The sequence below is a fragment of the Cavia porcellus genome, unplaced genomic scaffold (assembly GCF_034190915.1).
Source record: "Cavia porcellus strain 051 isolate PalLab524CR breed Dunkin Hartley unplaced genomic scaffold, mCavPor4.1 scaffold_12, whole genome shotgun sequence".
In the NCBI taxonomy this organism is placed as follows: domain Eukaryota; kingdom Metazoa; phylum Chordata; class Mammalia; order Rodentia; family Caviidae; genus Cavia; species Cavia porcellus.
Genome location: NW_026947495.1, coordinates 53960695 through 53976343, shown reverse-complemented (window position 1 = coordinate 53976343; position 15649 = coordinate 53960695). Strand labels below are relative to the sequence as shown.

The 15649-nt window shown below is 31.7% G+C and overlaps 1 protein-coding gene across 4 annotated transcripts in view; it reads right to left on the bottom strand.

The window, feature by feature from the left end:
- Positions 1–15649, bottom strand: part of LOC100716680 (sodium channel protein type 2 subunit alpha) — a 129828-nt gene that overhangs the window by 36933 nt on the left and 77246 nt on the right. For all 4 annotated transcript variants that reach the window (XM_063259191.1, XM_063259190.1, XM_063259193.1 and 1 more), the window contains exons 15-17: positions 11390–11563; positions 9475–9831; positions 5358–5837 (exon numbers count right to left, since the gene is read on the bottom strand). In XM_063259191.1, coding sequence (XP_063115261.1) covers positions 5358–5837; positions 9475–9831; positions 11390–11563 — 1011 coding nt within the window. The remainder of the gene's footprint in view (positions 1–5357; positions 5838–9474; positions 9832–11389; positions 11564–15649) is intronic.

Genomic DNA, 15649 nt, shown 5'->3' with positions numbered 1-15649 from the left:
GAAAAAGAGGAAGGATGGAGTTGCTTGATTTTGGTTGGGCTTCAGACCAAAGTGACACATCAACATGTGAAAGGAATGATTGATGTGATCTTTTAAATAAGACAGTAAAAGCTGAACCTTCATTCTCACACATATTATCCAGAAAATCATTCCAATGTTTATAATGGACACATTATAAAAAATTTAACCACAAATAGAGTACCTTAAATATTTTCTTGGGTGAAAGAAAGAATGGCTACATCATGATGTTTTATCCATCGGCACACATCAGTGCAAAAAGAGTTTCTGGTCTATTTTTTCCTAACATTAAAGATATTTAAAGTCTTTTTCCTACTTCATCACTATTCCACTGAAATCCTTTTCCACAAGGACTGCTTATTCTCTAGGATAAAATAAAAAACAAGCTCCCATCGAGCTCATCCCACTAATGCTTACATAAATCTTCTAGCTACATTTCCCCTTTCTGTCCCCTGCATTGTGGACTTAGCATATTCTTTTAGGAAATGGACAATGTTTCTTAAGGAGGGATCAGAGATTTTTAAAAGAAAATTGGAAAGCATAATAATTGAAGCTTGAGAGTGAATGGTCCAGCTTCCCCTGGGTGTTCTACCACACTTAATGCCAGCTAAATTTCCTAGATACAATGGCAGATAATAGCTTGAATGCCATTTCCCGCAAATACATTTCTATACAGGAATATGGAAAATGGGATATTTAGAGGCTAAGCTAACTAACATTGCCTCTTTCTAAGAAACTGTAAAAGCAAGCCATTATCTAACGTACCTAAAATCTTTTCTGAAGAAATAATGCATAATAGTACCAAATAGTCTCTTTGAGTCCCTGTGTATATACATGTGAATTTATATTTAAGCGCCAAACAGTTATACAATTTGGACCTCCTTTTATAGGACACCATTCTGCTGCTACATAATGTCTTGTCTTTCAGGAATCTAGAGTACTACTGACTGAATATTTTGATCCAAAATACAAAAGAATATCCAAGAATGACATCATTATTGCTTCTCTCAAAAAGTCAAACACTACTTTATGTTGTTTTAAACCTCATAATGTCAGAAGGAGAGGGGGAAAAAGTAATTAATATTTCTCAAAACAATGATTAAATTGGATGGAACAATTTGGTTTACGTATCTGTTCACAAAACAATGATTTTAGTAGCATATAATGAATGGTTCACTAAATAAGGCTTGCAGAATGGTGTTTTAGCTATCGTGATAATCACATTATAAGGGAGATCCCTTTATTTTGAAAACATCAAAGGAGCAAGACCTCATGATGCTCTTTCTGTGTAGGAATAGAAGGAGGTATATTTAAATAATATCCTTCTGAACAGTATTCCAGCGTTGTCCACTCAAAATAGAGTAGCCAGCAGAAGAGGAAGAAGAAAGTGGCCTCCAGATCTATTTTCAGGATGAGCAAATCACCTAAATGTATACACTCATGTATATCTTTTCTTATTTATTTTCTTTTGTACAAAATAAATTTATTTTATGTTCTGTCACACTATGTTGGAAGTAAATATGGATACAATCAATTTTAATGCAAAATAATTTTGATCAATTGCTATCTGAAATGGTGCTCTTTTCCCTAAAAAGAAGCAGATTAAAAACTGCTGCTAGCAGCCAAAACACAAACATTCCAATTAATTTACAGAATATCAGTTAGAAAGTTTGTAAATGGATAACAGATTGCTTTAATTTGCAGATTACCCTTCAGAAAACCGTAACATGACACTGAACAACAAATTTTCCCCAAAGTACACTGGGATTATGCTTAAAAAGAAAAAAAAAAAAAAAAAAAAAAAAGAGAGAGAGAGAGACAGGGGAGAGAAAGGCTTTTGCAACAGGTTTTCAAAGAAAAATTACTTTTCTCTAGATTCTTAGTATAATTAAAACTGAGTTAACACTAACTAGAAATCAAATCATCCATAAAGGCATGCATTTTTACTGTCCATTGAATATAATTTCTTTCAGGATCTATGTAACAAAAATAGCAGCTAAATACAAATATGTGTACTTTAAAGGTTAGAGTTGTCAGACTTGCCTGACCATGCTTCTTATGACTCAGCATAATAGCAGCTGTGCATGTTTTTATTTTACTGCCAATGGATGGGCAAGGAACATAGCTGAGTAACATGCAGGCCAGTCAAAGGTCACTTAGAAACTGGTTATATTTAGAGAGAGACATATATACACAACTTGCTTGGGTAACCTGGGTAAAAGTGGTGGCACGAGCCTCTGGCTGGTTAAAAAACACCAGAGCTGCTTTCTTGATGGCTCCAGCTTGACTTTTACCCCTGTGAGAAGTAAGAATGGTAAGCAGTGAAGGTCACCATATTACACTACTCAATTTCACTTTGAAAAATTATCATTCAAGTATGGCTTCAACATTATTTACAACTCTAAAAGGAAAACAAGTCAATCAAAATCATAAAAGGAATTACATTTACTACAGCCAACTTAATAGGTAAGAGTTAAAGCATACATGATTATGGTAGGAATTTAAACAATATACCTCCAGAAAGCTAACAGAGAATCATAAAAATTTGACAGAGACATGGAAGAGAAATTAGCTCAAACACCTCAACAACTTCTGAATCCTTTCAATTACTTTGTTCAATAAAAAGAAATTAATTCATACATTCTAAAGATAGTGTCCTATACTGCCTTAGAAATTACTTAGAATGGAATAATAATAAGCCTCACATCATTTCTAACTATTCTATGTGTAATAGTAAACAGCACAATCCCAACCCATCAGTTAACAAATGATCAAACATAAGCAACTAGAAAACAGACACCAGAAGGTATTTTAAGGGAAAAATTCAAATTTTTGAATGGTTGTTTTAATTCTCTATTATTTTCTAGTGTAGAAATATAGGGCAAAATTCTGAAAAAAATCAAAACAGATATAGACACATATAGAGATAAATATAGATATGGATAGAAATCTTTCCTAGACTATGAATCTATTCTTTACTAATTTTTAAATTTGTGTCTAAAGTTTGATATAAAGTCATAAGTAACAGTTCTTCCAAATAATAAACCTCAACACAAGGATGGAACAACTTGATAAAAAGGACAACTTGATAGAATAATTCTGCCCACTTACAGTAAGTAGATCAATTTTCTGCTTCTATTTCAAAATAAATATTGAGTCCACAGTATTATTATGGAACACTTAACTCAAACAAGGTTAATTCAAATAGAAAAAATGAAAACAAGAAACCAAAAATAGTAAACTGGACTTGCTGTAATATCTCCTTTAACATGTCTTAGGTCAAATGTAATAGTTTGAGATGAGACTAAATATATGTTCTACTGAAGAATCAGAGCTTAAAATTTCTGAAAATTAGGAAGACTGAATATAAAGGTAACCACACCTAAAAATCATTAAAACTTAGCCAGAAGTCTGAAGTAGCTTATGATCTTAACATGTGATTTTTACAATTAGTCTATGATACCCAAATCTTAGATCTACTTCAAAAAACAATTGACTTTTTCTACCTCAAGCAAAATAGCCAGTATCAGATATAATGTCAAAGTAATGAGAAGAGAATATACCTTGAAATTCTAATGATTCAACTCTACTTTTTAAAGTACTGACCTCTACTTCTGTGATATACAAAATTAAAAACTAGGAACATAACTAAATACACTGATTAATTTATAATCTTAGATCTTAAAGATTTTAAGATATTATTCAGACTTTAAGTGAGAGTCCAAGTGGTGGGCAGGGATGTAACTTGGTGGTGGTGCACTGGCCTAGTATGTGCAAGACCTAGGTTAAATCCCAGAATCATAAAAAAAAGGAAAAAAAAACCCAAGTCCAACTAGTACACACTTTGAGTTCATCTAATTGCAGCTATTCTTTACTCAAGGCTCTAAGGTTTTACTACTTCTCCATTAAATTTAATGAGCTATTTTATGACACTGGTTAACTACAGTCCTATTACTTATTAGTTTTTAGTATCTATAAACATTGCCTGGATTTCATGTTTAGCATCTATTTCTACTTAACCATTAAATTATCATTACTATGTACCTATCAATAAGGAAGAATGGAACATATCATATACTTTAGCAGTTTTATCAAATAAATATAGGACTAGTGACTGAAATGTTCTAATGTTCTCTTCTTTAAAGAATACCTTTCCTAGGGGCTAGAGTTATAGCTCAGTGGTACAAACACCTGCTTGGCAATCATGAGGTCATGAGTTTGATTTCCGGTATGAAAAAAAATATATATATACCCTTCTTTATTCTATAATTATTATGGCAATGTTATACTTCTTAAATTATGTATTTCAGTGCTTCAAATTCCCAGCTACCTCTTTTAGATTAAGAACAGTAATATAAGGCTAAAGCTTCCATTCAAATATTTCAAGAATGTAAGGGGAAAGCCTTTTGGGGGGCATTATTTTTGTTACTTTTTGTAATCTCTGATTATTGTAAATCTAATTCTTATTTTTATATAGTTAAAAATTACATATCAAGATTTTGAATTCTTTCTTGTTTTTTCTTTGAGTTCAGAACTTGTTAACCTTCAGGTCCATAACAAACAAAACAAACCAAAGTCATACCTTAGTACACATATGTTTCTTATAAATTTAAAGAATACTTTACACTACCAACATTCAATTCTTACTGAGTTACTAAACTCAGAATTTTACATTCTGCAGTACATTAAGACTTTTTGTTTATTTAAACTGCATGCATTATGCTACACTAAATAGAGTTAAAAATGTTTACTCTCATTCCTTATTATATATACCTTTTTCCTTAAAAAATTTTGCATTTCAGGAAGCATGAACTTATAAGCAAACATCAAGCTAAGAGCCCAGTCAGAGTTTCCATGAGTTAATATGTCTGGGAAAACTAAATAAAATCACATTTTATGTAGTATTTCGTAAGAGGCAAGAATGTAACAAGATGAGAAATGAAACTACCTCCCATTAAGATATTTTTGGTACCTTAAAAAAAAAAGTACATACAAAAACTGCCATTGTGGGAGACTTATAAGAAAACAGTTCACACAAACAGAGGCATTTTGAGAAATCTAAAGTTATTTAAAATATAAATATATATATATATAAATAAATAATTTGTGATATGAATTTATATATCGAGATTTAAAAAGTTATCTGAACATGTAAATAAACATAACATTTTTCTAGCTAAATTTTAATCTATTACTTTATTAAACTTATCTTTGCCACAGAAAATGTATCAATATACATTTTATTTTCTTATAGTAAGGAGACATGCAATGGGAAAATAATAGTTTTAAGGCAACAAAATACATGATACCAAAATATCTCCTTATTCAAAAATCCCTACCTCTTTGCTTTCTTCCATATCTGACTCACTGCTGAACTCTTCAGTATTTAAATTTTCAAAATCCGATTCTCCAACAGCAATTGGTACTGTCACAGTGAGGCTGGGGTTGTTTATAAATGACATGTAATCACTTTCATCGACGACATATTTTTCTACACTGCTGCCTATGCCACTGGTCGTTCCATTTCCGTCTTTGAGATAATTGAGGTCTTTGCCTATTTCGATAGTAGTATGGTTGGAAATGCAGCTGTCCTTTTTGTTATTTAGGTCTTCAAGGGGTTTTATTTCATCTAAAGCTTTCTGCTTTCTAACAAAAGCTTTCTGAATAAATTCACGTATCTTTCTCTTAACAAAATCGATTCCTTTCTGCATCCTTCCCACAGCAATCTGTAGGTTATTCATTTCATTATCATCATCAGTGGCAGCAAGATTGTCGGAACTGAAGGAGCTCAGGAGCAAGGCCAGGAAGAGGTTCAGAACCTAGAACAGAGCAGGAAAGCAGGTGATCAAGGCCTTCTGTTTCTTAATTGCTTTTAACTTTAAGTTTTTCAAAACTGCTCTTATGCTTATTTCATGCTTGATATTTCTTTTAGTCTACAATAAAGTATCCTGAGTAAATAGTGAATGAAGTAAAAAAATACCTGGTCAACATCAAATAGCACAATATCATACTATTTCCTTTTTTGTTATTATAAACTCACTGATATAGATGTTGCATGGAACATCTATATTAATTTCAATTTCCAAAGAGAAATCTAGACAACAATACACTGACAAAGGAATAAAACCTTTATTTGGGTTGCTAGACATTTTAGCCATGTCATCTGCATTTTCTAGGAAGTTAATAATTTTTATTTCTTAAAACAAATATACCTCCAGATATATTTTTGTACTACTTCATTTTTATGCTTTTATATCATTTTTCATATAAATAACTTGCTAAATTAGAGAAAAAATATACTTGTTGCTAGATCATACATTTTACATTTTGAGCCAGGAAATCATGGCCACTATTTTTAAACAACAGAAATGCCACAGACAAATGTCTGCTTTAAAATAATAATGTTAATATTAAGTTAAAAATTAGAGAATTAAGGTACTGCCATGGATCTTCAAAAATGAGCCACACTGCTATGAGTAAGGGAAAAGATTACTGACAATAACCGGCGTGCTCAGTGTAAAGAGGCATTTGCTAAAGAATAAGACATTTCCAAGGGTACAAGACTCTCATAAAATTTTGTCCATGGGCCCCTATTTATTCAGGCACAGATGTGAAGGGGACTAAATGTAAAAAGTAAATGGTATAAAGGAGAAGTCCTGGGAAAGAAGGTAAAGAAAATGTCAAAGAAAACGAAGGTGAAACATATAAGAAGGCCCACTGAACACTAAATGAAATTTTAAGAGTCTGTACTGCCTAATTCCAAGAATTGCTATTCCATGGCTTCTGATAATCACAATAAAATTTATTTATGTGTTTTGTGATTTTTCTTTGAATTTTTATGTGAATTAAAAATACATAAAAGAAATATTAAATGCTAAATATTTCATGTAATAAAAATGAATTGTGTGATAATTATTTTCTATATTTCATTTTCTAATATTTATTAATGTTTTGGTTTTATCTACTAGAAAATTTTTATTGGTCTACATCAATTAATCCTCCCTCTATGATGTCCAATATTTTATACATTTTAAAATGTATTTTTATTTGGTACAAAAAATTACACATATATGTATAGGGTTAATTGTGATGTTTTGATAAATGTATACATTATGCAATGATCAACTCAGGGTAATTAACATACCCATTGTCTTAAATGTTTTTGTTTCTTTTGAAATTTACAATGCATTATTGTTGACTACAGTCACCCTATTGTGAAATAGAGCACCAAAGTTGATTTTTAAAACAAAGACAACTTTATCAGTAGATTGGTTCAGAAACAGGCTAAGTTAAACATGTTTGAAGACAGGTTCTAGAGCAGGTAATTGTAACAATAAAAGTAGCTTTTTACCAATCTCTCCATATGTATCAGACCTTATGCCAACCATGTTACAAAGTTTATACAATAATATTCTCACAACCAATCCATAAAAAAGGAATTATGATTTTCAGTTTTACAGATGAGAGAGGTTTTTGCATACCTTAAATGCTCTTTCCAGTATTATAGGTAATGCACAGAAATGGTATCATTTTGTTTTCAAAGAGTAACTCTGAGATGTTAACTGCTAACTGTTATTTTTGGAGAAAAAAATGAAATAGTACCTCATGTTTGCTCATTGATATCTACATTTATTTATTTACTTACTTACTATTTATCTATTTATTTATTGGCAGTGTCAAGGATTGAGCTCAGTGCCTTGCACATGTTATGCAAGCACTCTACCTGAACTACCTCCTCAGTTATCAATATATCCTTTTTCTGCTCTTGTCATATATAATCAACAACATAAAATTTACTATTAATTTTAATGTTTCTATAATTTATTATACATTGACAACTTTAATGTTAGTTTCATTTTCCAGAAAAAAAATTTCTCAGAACATATAAATTTCTCATAATTTTAACAAGCCAAATTAGTAGCCTAGAAGGAAGATATTATTATTATCTCAACTTAGGGTCTCAGATTGAAGCTTATAGCATGTATTTATGCTTTCTCTATTCTTGAGAAGAGTTCCCTAATCCTTCATTCTTTCCGTGTCTATTGCTTCTCCTACACTAAGAGACATAGAAAATGGTGTTCACTGCTTCCAGAACTGTCTTGGGAAAAACCACATTCACTTTCTGGAACCCTTGCCTTAAACCCGTAAAAGGATCATAAAAATCCTCACAAGAATTCTGGCCTTGGGCAGTGCTGAATGTGGCCTCTCCTCTTTCTTACCAGGTCCAGCAGTCATAACTCACAGGCAGAACAGTGGAGACCTGTAAGCCAGCTGGAAAAGAGCTCATGAGGCTCACGTAACATGTGTGAAGGTTTCATTTTAATCCATAGCAAATAAACAAACAAACAGACTTCAGAATTATAGTATCTAATATAATGCTAAGGAATTTGAAACCTGACACTGATTAAAAATAGAAAAGATAATCTTTTGGCCTTTTATCTCCATTTATTTTCCTTTAGGGAATTGGAGATTATTTTTTGTGAAAGGAAATAAAGTGTAAAGTTATATATAGACTTAAAATATTTATTATGCCTGTGTTTTTTCTGTCCCATTGGTTCAAGTGCTAGTTTAAAAATGTAGTATAGTTCCTTTATTTAAAGCATAAGAGCTACTTCCTTTCACAAAATTCTATCGTTCTGTGTTCCCTAAGTACTGAGTGTCTTGTACCCTGGTTTACAATAATCATCTTTCTTTGTGGCAAGCTAAATTTTACACTGCAACTAGATATATTTCCATTTCACTCTTTGACAGAAACTTCCATGATCAATTTTGCTATAGTAAAAGTATAGCTATATTTCCATTTAGTGAACCTGGCACATAGCACTTTGTTTTAACGTTTTAGGCATGTGTTAGAAGCTCTCTATTGTTTATTTATGTGAGTAAATGTCATGACACTGTCTTATATTGATCTTGCCGTTATCTTTCCCACGTTTTCAGGACTAATTATGATAGTGCTGGGCAAGACTGATTTTAAAGAGAAATGATAATGTTTCTTGAATCAATTTTACTGGTTTATACTGCAGTTTCCGGGCACCAAATAATTGATGTATTTTAATGAACTGAGATGATCAGTAATTTTTTAAACTTCAATTTGTAAGAAACCCATATTTAAAAGATTTTCAAAGAGTACAGTTGTAGTTACATGCTAATTGAATAACTATGCTTGGTGATGCTACCTACTTTAGTACAAGAACTGAAAGATTAAAAATAACTAGAGATTTTTCTCTCATGAAATAGAGGAGTGATAACACTGAACAAAACCGCAGCACGAGAGGCACTTTAAATTTTGCACAGATTACAGTAGTCTAAATCATGTCTGGCACTTGCAATCATAAATAATAGAGAGTTGGAAATGACCTAGATTTAAAATAGCTTCCAAAAAACATACAAAATGCTCTTCATTTTCATGATTGCATTATCTCTTGCTGAAAGTGAAATAAACTTCTTGCTACGTACCACTAGGTTTCCAATGACCATGACCATCATGAAGACAGTAAGGCACATGGTTTGGCCGGCGACCTCCATGCAGTCCCACATGGTCTCGATCCACTCTCCGCACAGCACGCGGAACACGATCAGGAAGGAGTGGAAGAAGTCGTGCATGTGCCAGCGAGGGAGCTCACAGTCGTTGGAAATCTTGCAGACGCATTCTTTGTAGCTCTTCCCAAAGAGCTGCATGCCGACCACGGCGAAGATGAAGACGATGATGGCCAACACCAAGGTGAGGTTACCCAGGGCCCCCACGGAATTGCCGATGATCTTTATCAGCATGTTCAGCGTGGGCCAGGATTTTGCCAATTTGAAAACTCTGAGCTGGAAAAAAAAAAAAGCAAGAAGGCTTGTCAATAATTGATCTTTCTAAAACACCTATAATTTATTCACAGTTGAACTCTACAATGTAACTATCTCCATTGCACAGTGATAGGTTATTTATGTGTCAAACTCTTATCTAGCAAATGTAGCAGATAGTTGATGCTATCAGGGTATTTTTCATTCTCAAATTGTCCATATTATAAATAAAATAATAATATTACCCAGTTCTTGATTTAGCATATTGCTTATAAGATACTCTAAATTTTAAATAATATACTTGTATATTAAATAAAGCTCTTTGTTAAGGAACAAAAATACTTAAATTTAATGGTGCTTAATTAACAGAGAAACATTTTCAGAGAACTAGAGATTCTCATTATTTAAAAGCCTCAAACAAATACATTTTGCAGTATACTTGAAATGCAATGCTGAAGCACAGAGTTGTAAATGATATTAATAAACTGTGTAATATATTAAAAAGTGAACTAATTTGTTTAGTATTTAGATTCCTTTAATCTAGCTATATCATTAGCTTACTGGAACATTAGGACATTTCCTCATGTATTATATTTGGAGGAGCAATACTCGTACTTAGGTAAAAAGTAAAAAGTGCTTAACATTTGGTGGCACTGCTTGTATGGGTCTCTAAAGAGACCCATTTACAGTTAAACAATAGCAGTGTGTTATTTCTGATGATTCAGTAAATGGAAGGCTGAAAAAAGTGCATTATTTAGTGGTTTCAAGGAGACACGAAGGTATGAATGTAAGCACTAAAGTATCTAATTTATTTTCAGAGAATAATTTATCCAAGAGCCTGACACACTAAGAATTTAATATTATGCTCCCTATTTTCTAAACTCACCATATTATCCTGAAAGTTTACCAAACATTTTTAAAAGACCTTGTTCATGGTACTGCTACATAATCATTTCTAATATTTGTGCTACTTTTTGCATATATCTAGCTCAAAATTAGATCCATGACTATTCTTGAGCACTATAGAAAGAAATTATGCAGAAATCAAATAAAAGACAACTTTTTAAATAGCAAGATTGGCAATTCTTCTCAGAGAGTGGACTTGGCAGGTTTCTAATCTGGTTGAAGAGATGAATGTGTGGGGACCTTCATCTGCCTTTCCTCCTTCTTCGTACAGTCTCTTGCTCCTTATCTTGGATAGGATGGGGACAAAGCAGGCAAAGAGCAGTTCCATAGCTGCTGGGCCCTTGATAGGACAGAAAGCTCATCTTGGTTCCTGTGAAACACAAGCTTGAGGTAACTGATTGACTACAGCATTTAATTGTGATTTGAATTTATCTGTGTTTCTCCTTTGCTCCTTCCTCATTAGATCTGCCATTTGGTTACTAAGGAAAGAATGGTTATACTAATTTGAATAAGTTTGTTAATCAAAACTATTATGATGAAGGACCCACAATCCACTGGTGAATCAACCCAGATTGTTTATAAACATATTCAGATAATATTACAATTATGAAAAATTCTGATACTATATTATGAATGATGACCATATAAATTATAAAGATAAATATTATGGACTTACCAGTCGAAATGATCGGAGAACTGATAATCCTTCCACGTTTGCCAAACCAAGTTCCATTAAACTAAGGCTCACAATAAAGCCATCAAAAATATTCCAGCCTTCTTGAAAGTAATAATAAGGATCCATAGCAATTATCTTGAGAAACATTTCTGCAGTGAAGATCCCAGTGAAGACCTAAATGAAAAATGTAGTTGATTAAATAAGTGAATACTCTTGAAACATGCATAATTGTTGAGAAACTTAATTTACTCACAGCAACTCAAAATTAAAATCTGATTTTCAAAATTCGATTTGGCTTCCACAAATTAGTACTCTCAAATGGTTTGCATCCAAGTCAATATTTATTCATTTATTTAGTTTTAACTAAGTTTATTGGTACATGTTAGGGATACATAGTGATCACATTCATTAATAGGAAATTTGTACTTGTGCATGGTGTGTCTTGATGCTTTTCTTTCCCCCCATTCTATCCCTTCAACTCCTCTTCTCCTTATTTACAAAAGTGTTGTTTCCATTTTTTTCTTATTTAATCATTTTTCCCTTCCTTCTTTTCCCCTTCCCTGTCCCTAATTCCTCCTCCCATTTGAAAATTTTCTACCTATTTCACAATATCTATTATACATTTTCGTCCTTATTTACACTTTCAATTTCTCACACTAGAGAAGTAGTATTTACACGTGTCTGATTTATTTCACTTAAGAGTATGGTCTCAAGATGCATTTATTTACCTTGTAATGTCTCAAGATTATCTTTCTTTATGGCTGAGAACTATTCATTGTATAAAAGAAATATTCTGTTGTATTTTCTTTATTCATTCACTGGCTATGAACATTTGGACTTTTTCCAAGATTTTAGCTATTACAAATCATGCTGCTATAAACAAGAGTGTGGATATATTGCTGTGGCATGGTCCTTTTAAATCTTTCAAGATGAAACCAAGAAGAATATCGGGGGCAAATGGGACCTCTAATCCTAGTTTTCTGAGGAATTTCCTCACTGATTTCTACAGTATTTGCACCAGTCTACACTTCTACCAACAGAAGAAAAGGGTTTCTTTTCCCTTACACCCCTATAAGCATCTGTTATTGGTGGATGTTTTGATAATAGTCATTCTTTCTGGGGTGAGATGGAATCTTGCATTGTTTTAATTTGCATCTCTTGAATTACTAGTGACATCGAATACTTTTTCATATATTTATTTTCCATTTCTACGACTTCATTTGAGAAGTGTCTACTCATTTCAGATGCCCATTTTTTAATTGAGTCTTTAAAATTTGGGGGCTCTGATTTCTTTTATATATTCTCAATAGTGTGAGAAATAGCTGCCAAAATTTTTCCCCACCTTTTGGGCTGTCTCTTCACTCTGTTGGTGATTTTTCTTGCTATCAAAATCTTTTAAATAAAAATCCAAGTTGTTATGGGATTTAAAAGGGATCCTAGTTGTTGATTCTTTCAGATAGTTCCCTATGCAACTGGGATTTTGTTCATAAAGTCTTTGCCTACATCCATGTCTTCAAGAGCCAAGTCAATGTTTAATTTTTTGTTCTATTTATAACTCTACATGGATTCAGACAATAAAATTAATATACTTATTTTCACATTAAAGATACAGCTTCTGAACTCTGACACTCTTTTCTCTAGCCCTCCAAAAATTCACCAAATGTTTATCAGAAGTAGAGACTTCAGTCACCATGTACAGTGGACCAAGGGCTCTTTCATGGTTCTTTACGTGAATCTGGGGCTAAGGAGATTCCATGTAATCTGTAATAAACCCAGTCATTGAAAATCCTGCAGAAAGTAAGGATGCTAAATTTCTTTTTGTTGGAAAATGAAAACACCATTTTCTATTCTTAACTTCAATTTGACAAAGTGTACTGAAACAAGAAATGGTCTTAGAACTGGAAACATGTAATGAACTGAGGAAATGTAATTAAAAGATCTTTATTTAAACAAATGGCCATAAATGTAGAAAATCCTAATAAATCTGCAGAACCAAACAATGAATTTCAATATTTTATTTGCAAATTTAAAAAAACACAAATTGCTTAATAATAATTCAGCAAATCATCACAATTATCTTCATGGCACACTACAAAGTATAACTGAGAGTAACTTAATTTAAAGAAAAGGAATATATGTACATTTGTAGAATAAAAATACAATATTATTGAATTTAATGTCATTGATTAGACATTATTAAGAAATCAGCTTTACTCAAATTTATCTATCAGTTTAATCTGTTCCCGGTCAAAATCTTGGTAGACTTTCTTTGTAGAAAGTGATGAGCTGACTTAAAATTTGTGTAGCTATTTTCATTACATTTCAATTTTTGTTTTCCCCATTACAGTCTGTCAGACTTGATAAGACTTCCAGCCTGATGGTGTCTATAAGCAACAAAAATAGATAATAATCATTCAAGCTTACTTAGGAGTAACACTATGTTATAGCCAAAATATTAACTATAATTTTCTCTGATATCCTTTTCCAATTTACTTTCTATTCCTAGTTTACTAAGGAAAATTACCTTCAATTCCCATTTTATTAAATTTTTATAATGTCTGTAGAGTGTTTCCAAATGCTTTTTCTACATTTATTGAGATGCTCCCATGGTTTTCTTTTATTCTATTAATAGCTTAATATTCATTGAGCTATAGGTCAATCTTATGCAAGTACCATACTCTCCTGCTTACTTTAAGTTTGTAGTAAGTTTGAAATTGTAAAGTCTAAGTTTATAATGTGATTTTTCTTGTTAAGACTCTTTTGGCATATGGTGGCTTATATTTTCATGTAAAATTTATAATCAGTTTAGTAATCTTTGTAACATAAGTAGATGAAATATTGACGGGATGAATTAAATGTGTAGATTAATTTAGTGAGAATGATCATCTTAATGATATACCCTTCTAATCAATGAACATAAAATGTCTTTCCACTTATTGCATGGCTTCTTTCAACAGTAACTTGTACTTTTCAGTTTACAAAGACTTGAACTTTATTATTTCTATTTTCTTCATGTTGGTGCTATTATAAATAAAAGATTCTCAATTTCATTTTAAGATTGTTACCAGTATTTAGATCTGCATTTGGTTTTTATCTAATGACCTTATATTGTGCAACCTTGTTGAACACATTAGTTTTAATTGAGTGTGTGTGTGTGTGTGTGTGTGTGTGTGTGTGTGTTTGTGTGTGTAGTTTGTAGGCTATTCTAATATAAGATAATGCTAACTGTGAAGAACTTTATATCTTCCTTTCCAGTTGGATCCCATTTATTGTTTTTTCTTACCTCATTGCCCTCATTAAACCTTCAGTACAGTGTTGAACAGGAATGGCAAGAGCAGATATCTTTGTGTTATTTCTGATCTCCGAGTGAAAGTGTTCTTCATTTTTATTATAAACTATGATGACATAGATATGAGATCTTCAAATGATCTTTATAAGGTTGGGGAAATTATTTTCTATCTTAAAGTTGTTTTTTAATCATGGAATATGTAGAGTCTTTTAAAATGTGATTTTTCTGCATCTATTGAAAATTATGTGTTTTAAATTTAATATGATATATTGTATTAACTAACTTATTAGTTTTTCCCAACCATGAATTATCAGAATAAATTTAATTTGTCAGATATATAGTTCAAAATCCTAATTTTCTGTGTGATTTATTTTGTTGAAAACATTTACATCTATGTTCAAGTGAAATATGGTTGGTCTATAGTTTTCTTTCTTTTAATTTTTCCCCTAGTTTTGATACAAGGATAATTTCGGTCAACTAATTCTAAAATCATAAAATTAATTGCTAAGTATTGCCTTATCTTCTAGTTTTTTCAAGGATTGATGTTAACTACCAAAGAAATATTTGACAGGACGCACAATGAAATTATATTGTCAGGTTTTTCCTTTGATTACTAGTTAAAATTTTACTTGTCACTGGTTTACTTAGCTTTTTTGTTTAAACTTCATCTGTAAGTGTTTTATTTCATTTTGTAAATATCCTTTTAAAAACTACAAAAATGTCACATCTTATGGATTGCCATGTGACATTTAAATACATGTATATACTGTGTAGTACTCATTCAGGGTAAGCTTATCTATCTTCTAAAATACACTGTTGCTTCTACTGAAAATATTAAAATTATTTCTTGTAATTTGATTGTTTATTTGTTTTGCAGGGCTGGAGTCAAATCCAGGGCCCTTCACATGGCAAGAATGTGCTTTATCTAAGAATTACTTTTAGCTTTTCTGAAATGCATACTATAATTGCCT